The sequence below is a fragment of the Mustela lutreola genome, chromosome 14, assembly GCF_030435805.1.
Source record: "Mustela lutreola isolate mMusLut2 chromosome 14, mMusLut2.pri, whole genome shotgun sequence".
Classification (NCBI taxonomy): domain Eukaryota; kingdom Metazoa; phylum Chordata; class Mammalia; order Carnivora; family Mustelidae; genus Mustela; species Mustela lutreola.
Genome location: NC_081303.1, coordinates 20,996,163 through 21,012,681, shown reverse-complemented (window position 1 = coordinate 21,012,681; position 16,519 = coordinate 20,996,163). Strand labels below are relative to the sequence as shown.

Genomic DNA, 16,519 nt, shown 5'->3' with positions numbered 1-16,519 from the left:
TAGTAGCCCATTTGGGAAACTAAGAATAATGCTAGTACTTGTCCAATTTCTCCAATTTCCTTGGGATTATATAAGGCCTCTCATTGTTCTTTAAACTGAATTACGATTCTTCTAGTCTATATTTTGGGGGCTGAATATAGGCTAGAATCAAGCCTAGGGAGTAATAGGGCTGAATATAGGCTGAATCAAGTCTAGGGAGTAACTTGTTTTCTTCCCATTGCAGAAGAAGCAACTAATGAGAAATGTCTTTATTTTGATGGGATGTTGGTTACATGGTTATATCCATTTGTTAAAACTCATCAACCTTTTCACATAACATATATACATTTTATTGCATGTAAATTATACCTCCCATCAGCTGATTTTAAATGGGTATCTTGTGGACTTCTAAGGATTTTCTCCTACTGAAATTATTTCACGTAGCATAGTGATGAAAAAAGCTAGTAAAAGTTATGCCTCTTATAAGCCATCTGACACAGATTTCTGTGACCTCTCTTAAGCTTTAATTCTCTGATCTGGATAATTGAGATTTTAACAGTACCTGCTTCAGAGAGTTGTAAGGATTAAAATTTTTAAATGTGTGTAAAATACTCAGCATAATACCTGGCACATAGTAGATCCTCATTATGTAGTGGCTGCAAATTATTATAAATTTAAGTTACTATTTACAATATCATTTCTCCTTTGATTTTTCTTTTTATAATATTTTCAGAAAACCCATATAGACAGCTGCCCTGCAACTGTCACGGAAGCATGCCCGGAAAGACAGCAATAGAACTTGGACCTCTATGGTATGTGCTTAAGCCTAATAATATACAGATGGTCCCCAACTTGGGATTTTTCAACTTTATAGTGGTGCAGAGGCAATACACATTTGATAGAAAATGTACTTCAAATTGTAAATTTTGATCTTTTCCAAACTAGCAAAATGCGATAGTCTTCTCTCATATTGGGCAGTAACAGCAAGCCAGTCACACAATCATGAGGGTCAACGACCAGTACACTTAGAACCATTGTTTTTCACTTTCAGCAGAATATTCAATAAATTACATGAACTAGTCAATACTTTATAATAAAATAGGCTTTGTGCTAGATGATTTTGCCCACTGTTGGCTAAGGGAAGTGCTTTCTGAGCATGTGTAAGGTAGATTAGGCTAGGCTATAATGTTCAGTAGGTTAGTCTATTAAATGCATTTTTTTAAAAAGATTTTCTTTATTTGAGAGAGTGCACAAGCAGCAGGGGTGGGGGGCAGAGGGAGAGGGAGAAGCAGACTCCCCTCTGAGCAGGGGGCCCGATGTGTGTATGTGTGCTTCTGCATCATTAGTAAACTAGCCGTTGTGTTTTTAGTGACTTAAAGTTGAATTGTTTTTAATCAGAACCCTTACTTTTAGGTTGTCACTAGAGATTCTGATAGAAATTTGAGATTCCTAACAATATTGTGGCAAATATCATGGCAGATTTCTACCTTGCTTATAAGGTCAAGGTTTAGTCATCTACTAAACCTAAAATTTAACTCAAATGGTAAATGTTTGTGCTGGTGCCCATTATTTTATCCTCATCTCGTGCACGTATTCTTAAACCAAGAATGACTTAGCTAGCCTTTCCTTTAGTACTCTCTTGCCTATAGCACTTGCTGCAGATTGTTCTTCCTCTCGCTGATCTGAGGACTGGGGGAATTAGGAGTAACAAGTTGCTGGATCCAGAAGGAAGATCAAGCCCAACATCCTCATTTTATGGAGAAGTTTATGGCAGGGGTTTTTGTTGGTGTTTTTAAGATTTATTTATTTGACGGAGCGAGACAAAGGGAGAGAGGGAACACAAGCAGGGGATGGGACAGGGAGAAACAGACTTCGCGCTGAGCAGGGAACCCGATACAGGGCTTGATCCCAGGATGCTTAACGACGGAGCCACCCAGGTACCCCAGTGACAGTGTTTTTAAGTGCTGGCTGAAAGTGAACCCCCAAAGTTAGTAGTACTACAGGCAGGGCCAGAACTCAGATTTCTTGATTCCAGCACTGAATTATAAACCATGTCGTAGGATTTCCTCATTCAAAACCATTGTTCATGTCTTTACTCTTATGCAGTCTCTTCCCCTTTCTCCAGCTCCGATTCAGTTGTGTTCTTTGAAGTCTCTCTTAATGCTTTAACCCAAGATTCTCAGTTCCATTTTAGTAAATCTTACATTGATAATTCATTTGACACTTTAAAATGATATATCCTTTCATATATATTTGCTGACCTAATGATAATAACTTTCATTCATTGAGGATACACCTCAGACTAAGGATTTTATGTGTGTCATCTCATTAGTTCCCGAAACAAGTCTGAGAAGTTTTATTTCCTATTTTATAATGAGGAATAAGGGACTCAAAAGCACTAATTACTCCAGCTCCGTAGGTAGTAAGTGGTGGAGCCTGCATGAAAATCTAGGTTTATCTGACTTGGAATTTAGATTCTGTCTGTTCCACCTGTGCTTCTCAAATGGGAAGCAAATCAGACTTACCCTTGTGCCATGTTTTTAATGAATCACCATTACAACATCTGATGCTCCTCCTATATCTCCTCCTGCCCACTCCGCCCTACATATACACATTGGATTAAGATTTTACTGACAGGAAGATGCATTGTGAAAACTTCTGTATCACACTATGTGTCTGTCTAGATTTATAGGCTGTTACAGGGCAAACACTATTTTCTACTTTGGTTTCCCCTCCGTGTCCCCATGTACCACAGGGCTCTACACCTTACACCTTACATGAGGGTTCAGTAAATCCTTTGTTGATTTACTTTGAATGAAATTCCCATGACTAATCCCATTAGAGAACTAACATGATAAAAGGAGTGGGAAAAACAGAAAATAATTTTAAATTAAATCATAATTTTTTTTTAATTTCACCATTTTCTCCATCCTATAACTAATAATATATCTCATAGTTATACTTTTTTAATAGACATTTTTCATACCCATTTCTCATATTTTTTCTTTTTTTCAGGTCAAGTTCCCTTTTCAATACTGGATTCCTCAAAAGAATGCTCTTTGAATCTTTTCACCATGGTTTAGATGACATTCAAACCCTAATAAAGACATTAATCTTTGAATCAGAGTGTACTCCTCAAAGCCAGTTTTCAGTTCATGCACCTTCAAATCTCAACAAGCAAGGTGACTAATTTGTATTCAGGGCCTGAAATGAATAATAGTTTTATTAAGATACAAATATATATTTTTCTCTAATTTTAGTAGATTAAAAAAACTAAAAGTCTGTTGTGATTTTATTAGCCTCTATCTTGTTTCTAGAAGGAGAAACCTTAGGTAATTGAGATTAGTGTGGCCAGAAATTTACATAATAGCCATTGAGACACGAAGGTTGTTTATACTTATTACTCATTAAGGCTATTTTGTCCTTTATTTTCTCTTTAGTGTAAATAGGCTTTTGTAGTTTTATCAGGCTGTTGATACAAGAGTGGGACTGACTATTAGACATTCTAATATTCTCGTAAGTCATTAGAAGTAGCAATTACTGTTACACAGTTAAAAAATCTAATTCTTACAGTCTGTTTACCAAAGAATCTCATGTATTTCATAAAAACAATGTGGATAGAACTTACTAAGCTTTTATTTAAACTTCAAATTGCTAATGTTAGTCTGTAAAATATTTTCCTTTCCTATTTGCTTTTAGAAGAATATGGTGTGTTTATTAAAACTACAGACGATACCACAACAGATAACTACATTGCACAAGGTAAGTATGTATATATATGTGTGTGTATGTAAATATTTATCAGTGCAAAAATGCAGATAGTAAAAGGGCAGGAAGAGAACAGATTGCTTTGGTGCGGTACTCTAAAATGCCTTTTCATTATACAGACAATACAGTTATAGTAAAACTTGTTTATCTGTCCTTTGCACTGTTCAGAATTTCTATTAACATGCACTTGTTCACATCTCTAATATGTAGTGATCCCCCTTGAAGGAACTGTAAGACTTTGAAGAACCATGTGAACCAAACTAAGACCAAATTATATTTGATTACTATAAAGATTTTTATTCTAATTCTTTTAAATTTTCTCATCAGCATGATTTTTTTAAAAGATTTTAATTATTTGAGAGAATGAGCAGAGGGAGAGAGAGCAGCAGACTCACTGCTGAGCAGGAAGCCTGATGCAGGGCTCAGTCCCAGGACCTGAAGATGATGACCTGAGCCAAAAGCAGACACTTAACTGACGGGGCCCAAGCACCCCTCAACATATGGTTTATAATAATTCCATTCATTAACTAGAAGACTTTGTTCCTTAGCTGTAAGAATATACTATATGGCCCTTCTCACAATTTGAGATATGTGCACTTCAAAATATGGTTGTATTAGGCATTGCAGATTCCTCTCAAAAGGATTTTAAGATTTATAATGTCAGTGCTGTAAAGTCTAAGGTTTTGTTTTGCTTTTTAAAAAGACAACTTAGGGGCTTCTGGGTGGTACAGTCAGTCAAGTGTTGACTCTTGGTGTCAGCTCAGGTTATGATTTCAGGGTCATGAGATCAAGCCCTGTGTCAGGCTCCATCCATGCTCAGCGGGAAGTCTGCTGGAGATGCTCTCTCAGCCCCTCACGCTGCTCTCTCCTCCCAATAAATCTTTATACACACACGCGCGCACACACACAAATATATATGTATATATGTGTGTATATATACACATATATATTTAGAAAGAGTTTAATAACTTGAGTTTAATAACTACTATATGCTCTTCCCACCAGTCACTTTCAGTTGGCATCTTCAACTGATTTTTTAAAAATGATCTCTTCTACTTAATTTCTCTGTCGGAGGTTAAAGGTATTATTGTACATTGCAAAAAGCATTAGATTTAAGAGCATCGTTGTACTTCTGTTCATTGTATAAATTCAGCCAAGCTACTCACCTTCAGCAGAGGTGTCTTAAATCTTTTTTAAAGAAAGGTAAAACGTAAGTTCTAAAGTAAAACCTAAGTTCTAAAAATATTTAAAGTCTCTGAGCCTTTTTTTATGTACAGATTAAGGGAATTAGACTCATCTCTATAGTTATTCTATAGCTCTAAAATTATTCTAAAACTGATTAACATTTAAACCTTTCATGATAGAAAATATCAGGCCAAAAAGTCATTATAAAGGTATCGTATCTGATTTTGTGTATATATGTATGTTTCAGGAAAGAGAAAAGGTAATGAAACAATCACAACTTCAGCTAAAAGGCCAAAGACTGATGTCAGTTCTGAACATCCTCCCTTTTATTACAACATCCACAGACACAGCATTAAGGGAATGAATATGCCAAAGTAAGACAAAGCCAGTGGATGGCAAAATGTATATTTGCTATTTTAATGACATTGTGATTTAAGTAAGGTACAAAATCTCTCTTTTTTTCCTTTCCTTGCTGCAGGTTAAAAAAGTTTTTGTGCTATCTTTCTCAAGCAGGCTTTCGAGTAAGCCGAACTCATTTTGACCCCATGGGTGTTCGTACAGACGCGCCTCTGATGCAGTTTAAATCGATCCTTTTAAAGTACAGCACCCCTACCTACACTGGAGGACAGTCGGAGGGCCATGTCCAGTCAGCCTCCGAAGATACAGTAGCTGACAGGGTTGCAATGTCCGTGAATGACAAAGCAGAAGCAAGCAGTTGCAGAAGATGGTAAATGTAGAGAAGAGTTACTCAGGTGTCTGTAGAGATGGCCTAAGAGTTCTCTATACCAACTGTAGCTCTTTTTCTATTCTTTCAACTCAGTGGTGTAAAAATAAAAACAGTGCTGTTTTCATTCAGAAAATTAGCAGTTTCTAACTTAGCTAGTTTGGGAGCTATGCTTTCCAGGTTTTTCTTACTGTAAAGAAAACTGAAAATTTTAATGAAAACATTTCATATGAAGCCAAGTTTATGACTGAGATCACCCTACCATTTAGTAACTCAGAAAACTTCCACTTGCAAAGTGTTAGCAATTTTATGTCTGTTATGGAAGCCATCCTTTACTGTTCTTAATCACATGTCTACTTAAGCTGATTCATATCTTTTTCTGTTTGTAGCTCACAAAATGAAGCCAGGAGCCTTTTACATATGAAATTACCCTGAACAGAACAATGTTTTTTCATGATCACTAATGCGATTTCACAATTACAAAGCTAAAATATGTTCCCAATTTTAAGAAATCATACTTCTTTCCACACTGATCTTTTATCGGTAGCTTTTGAGAATCTAAATTCTTGCCTGAGATAGAAATACATTTTTCTTCCAAGTTAAGGTCTAGAGGATCAAGTCAGTAAGATTTTGTCAAGTAAATTGAGACCATTGTTCTAATACAGTAATTCTTCGTAAGCACTGAAATTCTGAAGAGGAGAGGTTTTGCTGTAAATTAAATGGGGTGATCTCAAGTGCCTCAGTTAGCGCACGTACAATATTCATTTGCTTGGTTGTGCTACCTCTCAGAAGTAAAACTTGTCACCTTATGAACTTATGAAGTGAGGATTTTTTTGGTGGGGGGAGGGATAGATTTGTTTTCGGGTGTGTGTATGTGCTTCCTTTTTTTGTATAACAAGTAGCCCAGGCTAACATGACTATGAAAATTAGTGGAAACTCCATTAATAAATACTGTTCTTGCTTCATGTGAATGTAAGAGTTTTTATATAAAAGGATTTGGTATAAAGTTTAGATTTTTTGTCTCAAGGACTTAATCGTATTTACCCTGAAGTACTTCTGAGAGGAAGTAACTTCTTACAAGTATTACTGGCTTCGGGGATGGAAGAGGGAGTTAGAACTGAAAGGTGCCCGGGTGCCTCATCAGTGAAGCCTTCAGCTCAGGTCTTGATCCCGGGTCCTGGGATCCAGCCACACACTGGGCTCAGCCAGGAGCCTGCTTCTCCCTCTCACACACACACCTCCCTCCCCGCTTATGCTTGCTCACTCTCAGATAAATGAAATCTTAAAAAAAAACCAAAACAGGGCGCCTGGGTGGCTCAGTGGGTTAAGCCGCTGCCTTTGGCTCAGGTCATGATCTCAGGGTCCTGGGATCGAGTCCCGCATCGGGCTCTCTGTTCAGCAGGGAGCCTGCTTCCCTCTCTCTCTCTCTGCCTGCCTCTCCGACTACTTGTGATTTCTCTCTGTCAAATAAATAAATAAAATCTTTAAAAAAAAAAAAAAAAAAAAAAAAAACCAAAACAAAAACCAAAAACCACGCATACCACATATACAAAAATCCAGGGAGTGAGGTTAACATAGTATATTAGCAGAAATTTAAAAAAAAAAAAAAAAATCTCCTTATTACAGCATAGTTACAGCTGGGTATTTTTTTTTTCTTTTCTCCCATTAACAGAATCATGTTTTACTAAAATAAAGGTATAGGTGAAGTGCAAGACCATAAAAAAACTAATTCTTGCCAGTTCAAATTATTACTCACAAATGAGCAAAAAAATAAAGTTATTATTTTTGTTTATATAGTTAAAAATTACTATAAATCCAGAATGTAAACCAACACTTTGACCATTTGATTTACTACATATTATTAAACTGAGTATCAGTCTCCGCTTGCTAAATGCTTATCTGGCTTATCAGCATAACATTTTGATCAGTGATAAAGCTGGGGTTTAGGCTAGGTGCCTAATGTGATATCAGAATATATTAATTACTGTTATTTTAAAAATGTCTGTATTAATTTCACATACACAGGGAAATTTTCCAAAGAAACTGCCGTGGGAAGTAGTTAAGAAGTCTGTTAAGGTAATGCATCAACCTAAAGAGGAAATAATTTTAAAATTCCAAATAATGCTACATTAGCACTTTGTTCACTTCCATAACAACTGTAGTAGCCTGGGGCACACAAATGCTGACTGCATTGTCAAGTGAACATGAATTACATCCCTCCATTAAAATCTGATTAACACAAGAAAGCAGTTTTTACTCAGGAAATCAGTAGGCTGACTCTGCTAGTCACTTACATTACTACTAACCATACACTCAGGATATAGCAGGAGAAGGAAAGAAATGGGTTTGGAGCCAGGGTGGTGGAATTGTGTTAAAACTCCATTTATCACTTGAGTTCAGTCAGATTCCACTCTGAATAAACGTATCCTATTCTGGTTTCCAGAAAGCAGAACTGGAGACCAGTTTAGTAATCCTAAAGGCCTAGGAATTTCTTTCCTCTGTGCATAACTGCTCTGGTAAATGGTCACAAGTTACTTTGAAGAAAGCTAAGAGGAAGATAGATATTACATCCTTGGGGGGTTACGGCAGGGTGCTTCACCACAGTGCTCTGGGAATATGAATTACATCAGGCCTGGGAATTGCTAAGGGATCATGACTAATATAATGGCTCCAGATGTCCAACAGATGAATGGGTAAATGAGTGTGTGTGTGTGTGTGTGTGTGTGAGAGAGAGAGAGAAACCATAATGTGTATATACACACACACACACACACAAAAAAAAATAGACTACTACTCAGCCATCAAAAAATGAAATCCTGCCACTTGAGATGACATGGATGGAACTAGAGGGGATTATGCTAAGCGGAGTAAGACAATCAGAGAAAGATAATGATCATATATCTAACTCATACGTGTAATTTAAAAAACAACAGGATCATAGAGGAAGAGAAAAAACATGACAAAATTGGAAAGGGAGACAAACTGTTAAGAGACCCTAAATCATAGGAAACAAACAGGGCTGCTGGAGGGAGAAGTAGGTGTGGGCGATGGGGTAACTGGGTGATAACATTAAGGGCACGTGATGTAATGAACACTGGCTGTTATAAAAAACTGATGAATCACTGTACTCTACCTCTGAAACTAAGAATACGTTACATATTAATTGAACTTAAATTTTTTTAAAAATAATTTTTAAAACATAGTAATAGGCTCAGATCAGACCGGTAGTTTTCAGTTATATAAATTAAACCACTCTGGCCCTTTGGCTCACATGATCAATTAGCCAAGGTCAAAAAAAATCACTGTCAGACTATACTGATCATCTGGTCAGTCTTTTACTGCCTATTACAGTAACTAAAATTATGTCCACCTTTCTGGCCTAGCAGGTAAGGGAACTAGGTTTCTGACAGAGTGCTGCCTGGGCAATGGCCAGTGAATGAGGATGTCCGTGTCAACAGAAGCCTCTTCCACAGACGTCCCTGGCCAGTCGACATACTAGAAAGCTTTTCAAGGAAGCTCTGTTCACATTTCCCAGTACCTGTGTAAAGAGATGACCAGGCTCTCCGAAGACCTATAGTAAGACAATAGGTGAGGAGATACCTATAATATAATACATCCTCCCCAACATTCCTGTAAATATTTGATTTCCTTTCTCTACATTAAAGAATTTCTAGCATCTTACCTCTAATTTAGATGAGCCAGTGCTGAGTTTTTCTTTCAACCAAGTAAACAGTAACATCCTGCTCTTCCAGCTGACAAACTGAACCAAAATTTCTGGTACAAGTGTATTCATACCAATAATTTAACCCAATTAAAATTAGGTTCCTGCAAGATCCAACATAATTTATTTACACAGGCATATTCCATGTATCATTAGTATATTTGATCAAAACAGCATTTTTTCAGATCACACTTTGTACTTGTTCCAAGGACACGCAGGAATCTGACTCTATCCTGCAGGCAAAGGACTGTAAAGAGACAGCAAATGAATAGCTTTTTCCAAGGAAACTCCTTAAAGTGAGGTTAGGGGTCACCTGCCAAAGCAGCAGACATCCAAGGGGTTTCTTCCATTTTAAGTGAGGCTCCGTGAAGTCAGGAATTTAGGAAACTCATTCATCCAAACCTTCCCCAAATTCTCATTCCAGTTCTCAGAGTACTGCTGTTTGGGGGACCTGGGTGGCTCAGTGGGTTAAGCATCTGCCTTCGGCTCAGGTCATGGTCCCAGGGTCCTGGGATAGAGTTTTGCATCTGGCTCCCCACTCAGTGGAGAGTCTGCTTCTCCCTCTTCCTCTGCTGCTCCCCCTGTTTGTGTGCATCCTTTCCCTCTCTGATAAATAAAATCTTTAAAAAAAAAAAAAAAAAGGGGCGCCTGGGTGGCTCAGTGGGTTGAGCCGCTGCCTTCGGCTCAGGTCATGATCTCGGGGTCCCGGGATCGAGTCCCGCATCGGGCTCTCTGCTCAGCAGGGAGCCTGCTTCCCTCTCTCTCTCTCTCTGCCTGCCTCTCCATCTACTTGTGATTTCTCTCTGTCAATAAAAAAAAAAAAAAAAAAAAAAAAAAAAGAAAGAAAGAAAGAAAGAAAGAAAAAGAAATGCTTCTGTTTCCTGACCAGTGTCTCTACTCTGGCTTGAAAGAGAGCAACATAGCAAATCCCGGCCATTTACAGGAGCAGTTTCTTAACCAGTAGCTCAGCCTTAAAGCTACAGAGGAGGTTGCAAGTGAACATCTCACAGTTTTAGTCTCGATCGAGACTGACTTTCCCTCAGGGAATTAACAAAAGCCCATGAGAGGTTAAAGACTGAACATCTTTTTAAAAAAAAAAAAAAAAGTCTCGGTTGGTCTGTAGCGCCTTGTCATCTCCGGCAGCAGGACATGACCCCTTCTCTGCGGCCGCCCTCCTTGTCATCTCCGGCAGCAGGACATGACCCCTTCTCTGCGGCCGCCCTCCTTGTCATCTCCGGCAGCAGGACATGACCCCTTCTCTGCGGCCGCCCTCCTTTCCCCACCCAGAAAGCACCAACCCCTCTTCTAGCCCAAGATCCTTTACTAGCTCTGAAGAGGAGATAAAACTGTTAACTTTAAAATGTGAATAAACTGTGTATATGAACCCCCAACTGCAAACTTCCTTCAACCTACTTCATGCAACTGAAATGGAAGGAGAGTTCTAGATCACGTAGGCCAGAGAATAAAATTTGCCAAGCAAAAATATTTCCTAAGTGGCATATTAATTGCAATACCTTATATATTCATATGAGACTTAGAATGACACAGTGTTGTTTTTACACAGATTATATCCTATAATTTATAGCAAGGCTAAGCAAGATTCATTTACCCAATGGTGTTCTAAAACTGGCAAGTGGAAGAGCCAGGATCCAGTATCATCAGGATGACCTCAGTGCCATGGCTTTCAGCCACTTGGTGATTTGTCTTTAGTAAAGGAAATACATACATGAAAGTTTAAATGTAACTTCACCAAAGGCAGTCCCATAGAAAATTCTGGTACAGATTACAAAATTATAGTTAACCACTGACCTACTGTATCTTTTCTAACTGAAACCCTTTGAACCACTGTATTTTATACTCATTAATTATCTATGCAGATGCACTTCAGTTTCATTTCCATTTTCTCCCAGGATAGTTATTTTTGACTAATAGCAAAATCACTGCAAACTACAATGGCAGCATTCTGGGGACTTTCTGTTAGAAGGGAGCAATCATCGCACCATAATTATGAGGCCGTCTCCACTATGCTCGTATCCCAAGTCTCACGCAGCTCTGGTTTATTTTCTGTAGAGAACTTACTGCTCCTCTTTGGCTGGATCAGTGAATCGTGATCTGGTAGTAAAGGAAAGTTTCTGTGGGTCCCAATACTCCTTAGACACACCATTAACCTACCTCATTTTCACGCCCATTTTCCACACTAGTCGTTCCAGTAAGGCAAAGTCTCCAATCGTTAAGCCTTTTGTGATGTTTTTATCTTTTTTTTTTTTTTTTAAGATTTTATTCATTTATTTGAGAGAGAGAGCACAAGCAAGCAGAGAGAGAGAGAGGAGGAAGCAGGTTCCCCGCTGAGCAGAGAGCCCGATGCGCCCAATGCGGGGCTCGATCCCAGGACCCTGAGATCATGACCTGAACTGAAGGCAGAGGCTTAACCCACTGAGCCACCCAGGCACCCGATCTTGTTTCATTCTGTACATCAGTAACCATCAACTGTTCATCATCCGTGTAAGAACACCTAACTTCCCAATGTGCTGATAAATAACATCTACTATCTATCTCAACAATCCTTGCCTTTGACCTGTCAAATTTATTCATTTAAGAAAAATTATTCCTTTGGCATCATCTTAGTGGGGTTTGGTTTAAACTGGGCAGTTTACATTTTAATCCACAGACTAAAGAGAAGTATATTTTTAGCAAATATCTTTTGCCATTTGAACAGTACCTCCTTCAGTGTATTTTTATTACTGGTCACCAAATAAAATTTAGCTATCTTATTTTTTGCTAAGAGATTAATTTAGAATATAGTATGCTTTCATCTTTACCTAAGTTGTCTAAATTGTGTCTAAGCCCATAATAATATTTATCTCCCCAAAACATGTTTATTTTTTTTAAGATTTTATTTATTTATCTGACTGACAGAGATCACAAGTAGGCAGAGAAGCAGGCTGATAGAGAGGAAGGGAAGCAGGCCCCCTGCTGAGCAGAGAGCCCGACGCGGGACTCGATCCCAGGACCCCGAGATCATGACCCGAGCCGAAGGCAGTGGCTTAACCCACTGAGCCACCCAGAAGCCTCCAAAACATGTTTAAATCTTACCCTGAGTACATCAGAATGTGGAAATAGGGTTATTTAAAGAGGTAGTTTGGATTAAATGAGGTCTTTGAGGTTGGGCCCTGATCGGATACGACTGGTATCTTATGACATATACATGCACGGGGAAACATGTGAAGATAAGGGAAGAAAATGCCATCTATAAGCCAAGGAGAGAGGCCTCTAAAGAAACACCACCACTTTTGGTCTTGGATTTCAAGCCTCCAGAACTGTAAGAAAATAAATTTTTGATGTAATGTGATACTTGTTATGACAGCTCTAGCAAACTAATACAGCCATCTAAAGTAGAAATTGGAGGCGCCTGGGTGGCTCAGTGGGTTAAGCCTCTGCCTTCGGCTCAGGTCATGATCTCAGGGTCCTGGGATCGAGTCCCGCATCGGGCTCTGTGCTCAGCAGGGAGCCTGCTTCCTCCTCTCTCTCTCTGCCTGTCTCTCTGCCTACTTGGATCTCTCTCTGTCGAATAAATAAATAAAATCTTTAAAAAATTAAATAAATAAATAAAGTAGAAATTGGTAGCAAATGTTATATATATAATGAAAGAAAAATCACTTAAGATTTTGAGGGGTGTACAATTTAGCGTGACTTAAACTGAACAGAACTCTCCAATTACAATCTGCTAAAATAACCAGTTTAGATATACAACTAATTTACTTTTGAAGTCAACTCCTAATTATAATTAGAAAATTTTGATTTCTAGCTTTAAATTTCCAAAAGTAGAGCAACTAGGGGAGAATTTCTTTAATAGGAAGGAAATGAATAGTTATATTCAAAAAGGTCTTAAGTTTTACACCAAATAAACAAATCACCTGTGATATAAAGACATTCTATTTGTAAGTGTAAGAATGCATCACTAAGGGGCGCCTGGGTGGCTCAGTGGGTTAAAGCCTCTGCTTTCGGCTCAGATCATGGTCCCAGGATCCTGGGATCGAGCCCCACATCGGGCTCTCTGCTCTGCGGGGAGCCTGCTTCCTTCTCTCTCTCTGCCTGCCTCTCTGCCTACTTGCGATCTCTGTCAAATAAATAAATAAAATATTTAAAAAAAAAAAAAAAAAAAAGAATGCATCACTAAGGGGCGCCTGGGTGGCTCGGTGGGTTAAAGCCTCTGCCTTCGGCTTGGGTCATGATCCCAGGGTCCTGGGATCGAGCCCCACGTCAGGCCCTCTGCTCAGTGGGGAGCCTGCTTCCTCCTCTCTCTCTCTCTGCCTGCCTCTCTGCCTTCTTGTGATCTCTGTCAAATGAATAAATAAAACCTAAAAAAAAAAAAAATGCATCATTAAATGTTTAAGCTGGAAGCAACTTTAGCTCTTTACAGTTTTAAGGTAGAAGGTTATGTTGAGATCTTCTGTTCATATACATATCCACAGCTATAAATTTCCCTCTAAGCACTGCTTTAGCTTTGTTCTGTAAGTTTGAGAATGCCACATCTTCATTTCATTCACTTTGAAGTATTCCTAGTTTATTTTTTTACTTTTTCTGGTATTTTTTAGGAGTACTGTTTAATTTCCATTTGTGAGTTAACCAAATTTCCTTCTGCTATTGATTTCTAAATTCACTCCATTATAGCCAGTCTGTACGCTGCTATGTTGTGTACCTGCATGTGTATTTTTTTAAGTTTACCAAGACTTGTTTGATGTAAACCTGTCCACACTGGAGATCATTCCACGTGTTCTGCTATCGTCATGTGAAGTATGCTACAAGTATGTTAGGTCTACTTCGTTTTACTATGTGTTGTTCAAGTCTTCTCTTTCCTTGCTGATGTTCTGCCCAGGTGAACTGTCCCCCATGACAACAGGTATTAACATCTTCAACTATTATTGTCAATCTCTCCCTTCAATTATGCCAGTTTTTGCATCGTTGATGGATCTTAAGGTCCTGTTGTTTGAATACGTTTATAATTATTACGTTTTCCTGGTGAACTCTTTTATCATTATAAAATATAATTCATCTCTGGGACACCTGGGGAGGGCCAGAGGGAAAGGAAGAAGCAAACACCCTGCTGAGCAGGGATCCTGATGTTGGGCTCAATCTCAGGACTCTGGGATCATGAACTGAGCTGAATGCAGTGGCTTAACCGACTGAATCACCCAGGTACCCCCTTAGTTGACTTTTTCTTTCATGACTCTAAATGTCTGTCATTCACTACCTTCTGGCCTCTGACTTCTCATAAGGAAGCTATTAGTTGTATTAAAGATCCCTTGTATGTGATTAATTACTTTCCTCTTGCTGCTTACAAGAGTCTTATTTATTTAGCATTTGTTGAGCTTCTTTGATATGCAGATTGTTTTTCATCAAATTTTTAAATTTTTTAACAATTTCTTAAAATAATGAGTTTTGAGCCCCTCTTCTTCCTCTCCTTCTAGGACTCTCATTATGCACTTGATGGGTGTCCCACAGGTCTCTGCAGCATTCTCCCCTTCTTTTTCTGATAGGATACTCTCAATTGGACTGTGTTCTCATTTGTTGAATATTTCTACCAGTTCAAATCTGTTAGCCCTTCTGTTTTTAATTTTTTTAGGTAAGCTCTATGCACAATGTGGGGCTTGAACTCACAAACCCTATATCAAGAGTCACATGCTTTACTGATTAAGCCAGCCAGACACCCAGGATTTTCTATGAATTTATTTCACTATATTATTTCAATCCAGAATTTCTCTATGGTGGTTTTACCATAATTTCTACCTCTTTACTGTTATTCTCATTTGTTCTCATATCTACTTATTAAGATATGGTTTCTTTTAGTTCCTTGGACATGTTTTTAGACACGAACTTAAAGTCTTTGTTTAGTAAGTCCAACATCTGGGTATCTTCACTCTTTCCTACTTCTTCACATATGTTGCAAATTTGTGTTGAAAACTAGACATTTAAAACAATGCAGGTCGGGTGACCTTCCTGGATTAATTCTTATAACACACTGCATTCTTGCTGTGTGTGATCACTATATTCTACTTCATTAATTTAGAGGTCAGCTAATGCTAATGCTTAAATGCCTTGAAACAATGGCATAACTCCCTCGGCCCTGTTGAAGTGCTCTGGAAACGTGTTGGGATAGGCCTCCAACCCACAACATGTAGTTTTGTTTTGTTTTTTCCCAACTCGACCTTAGTATTCACTTCCTGCTTGCAGAGGCTCATGTTGTGCCACAAGTACAATCAGTGACGACTTCTTCTCCCCCTTGGGGATGCATATGGCCTTGCACATGCATGCAGCCTTCGATATTCACAGGAATATGCTGAAGCTTTTCAAAGTCCTACACGAACATGTCATTCCTCAGCTTTTCCTGTTATTTTTTTGGCCACCTTCTTTTTAGTCCCAATTGGTATCACTGCCTCGAAACACTGCTAATGCTGAACAACTGAAGCTATTTTTAACAAACAGGCTGTAGATAGAGCTCTGTACACACAGGCAGAGTTAGATCAAATAAAGACAAGTTCTGGGACTTGAGCTACTCAGTGAAGGACCAGACAAGTCAAATAGTGATGATTCTCTGGGATGGGCTTTTTAGGGAGCTTTAAGCCCGTTCCAGGGGTTCCAAGGCTGCAGATTTTTCACTGCTACCATAGTTGCAAGGCTATTCCTTTTCAAGGCTATCCAGAAGTAGGGGGAAAAGGGTAGAGCAATCTCTAATGCTATGGAACTTACAGTTTTTATTACTGATAAATATTCAGATTACTGAAAGCCTTTAGTTCAGTTTCAGAGTTCTGAAAAATTTAATTTTGACAACTTTCACAGTGTTCTCATCATTTTTATGGAAGAACAGATTTTCAGAGGCCCTACTCTGTTAATTTAGAAGTGTTCTCAAGGAAGTAATTTTTATAGTGACAACAACTGCATGCAAATATTCCTTTCTTATAACTATGTTTCTATTTTATTTTTATAAAAGCAAGTATTTCTAAGTAGAAATGTGAGGGGATTTTAAAAAGACACCTTTTCTCAAAAAAAAAAAAAAAAAAAAGACACCTTTTCTCATCTAGCATTTCAATTATTTCATGTTTAGATATTTAAATCAGAATCCTGACCCTCAATTTCCTAAAATG

At 38.3% G+C, this 16,519-nt stretch overlaps 1 protein-coding gene across 2 annotated transcripts in view; it reads left to right on the top strand.

Annotated features, from left to right (window-relative positions):
• TRMT1L (tRNA methyltransferase 1 like) overlaps positions 1 to 6,621 on the top strand; it is a 54,201-nt gene extending 47,580 nt beyond the window's left edge. For both annotated transcript variants that reach the window (XM_059146283.1, XM_059146284.1), the window contains exons 11-15: positions 713 to 791; positions 2,995 to 3,161; positions 3,679 to 3,741; positions 5,180 to 5,306; positions 5,411 to 6,621. In XM_059146283.1, the coding sequence (XP_059002266.1) occupies positions 713 to 791; positions 2,995 to 3,161; positions 3,679 to 3,741; positions 5,180 to 5,306; positions 5,411 to 5,663 (689 nt within the window). In that variant the 3' untranslated portion in view covers positions 5,664 to 6,621. The remainder of the gene's footprint in view (positions 1 to 712; positions 792 to 2,994; positions 3,162 to 3,678; positions 3,742 to 5,179; positions 5,307 to 5,410) is intronic.
• The last annotated feature ends 9,898 nt before the right edge of the window (positions 6,622 to 16,519 follow it).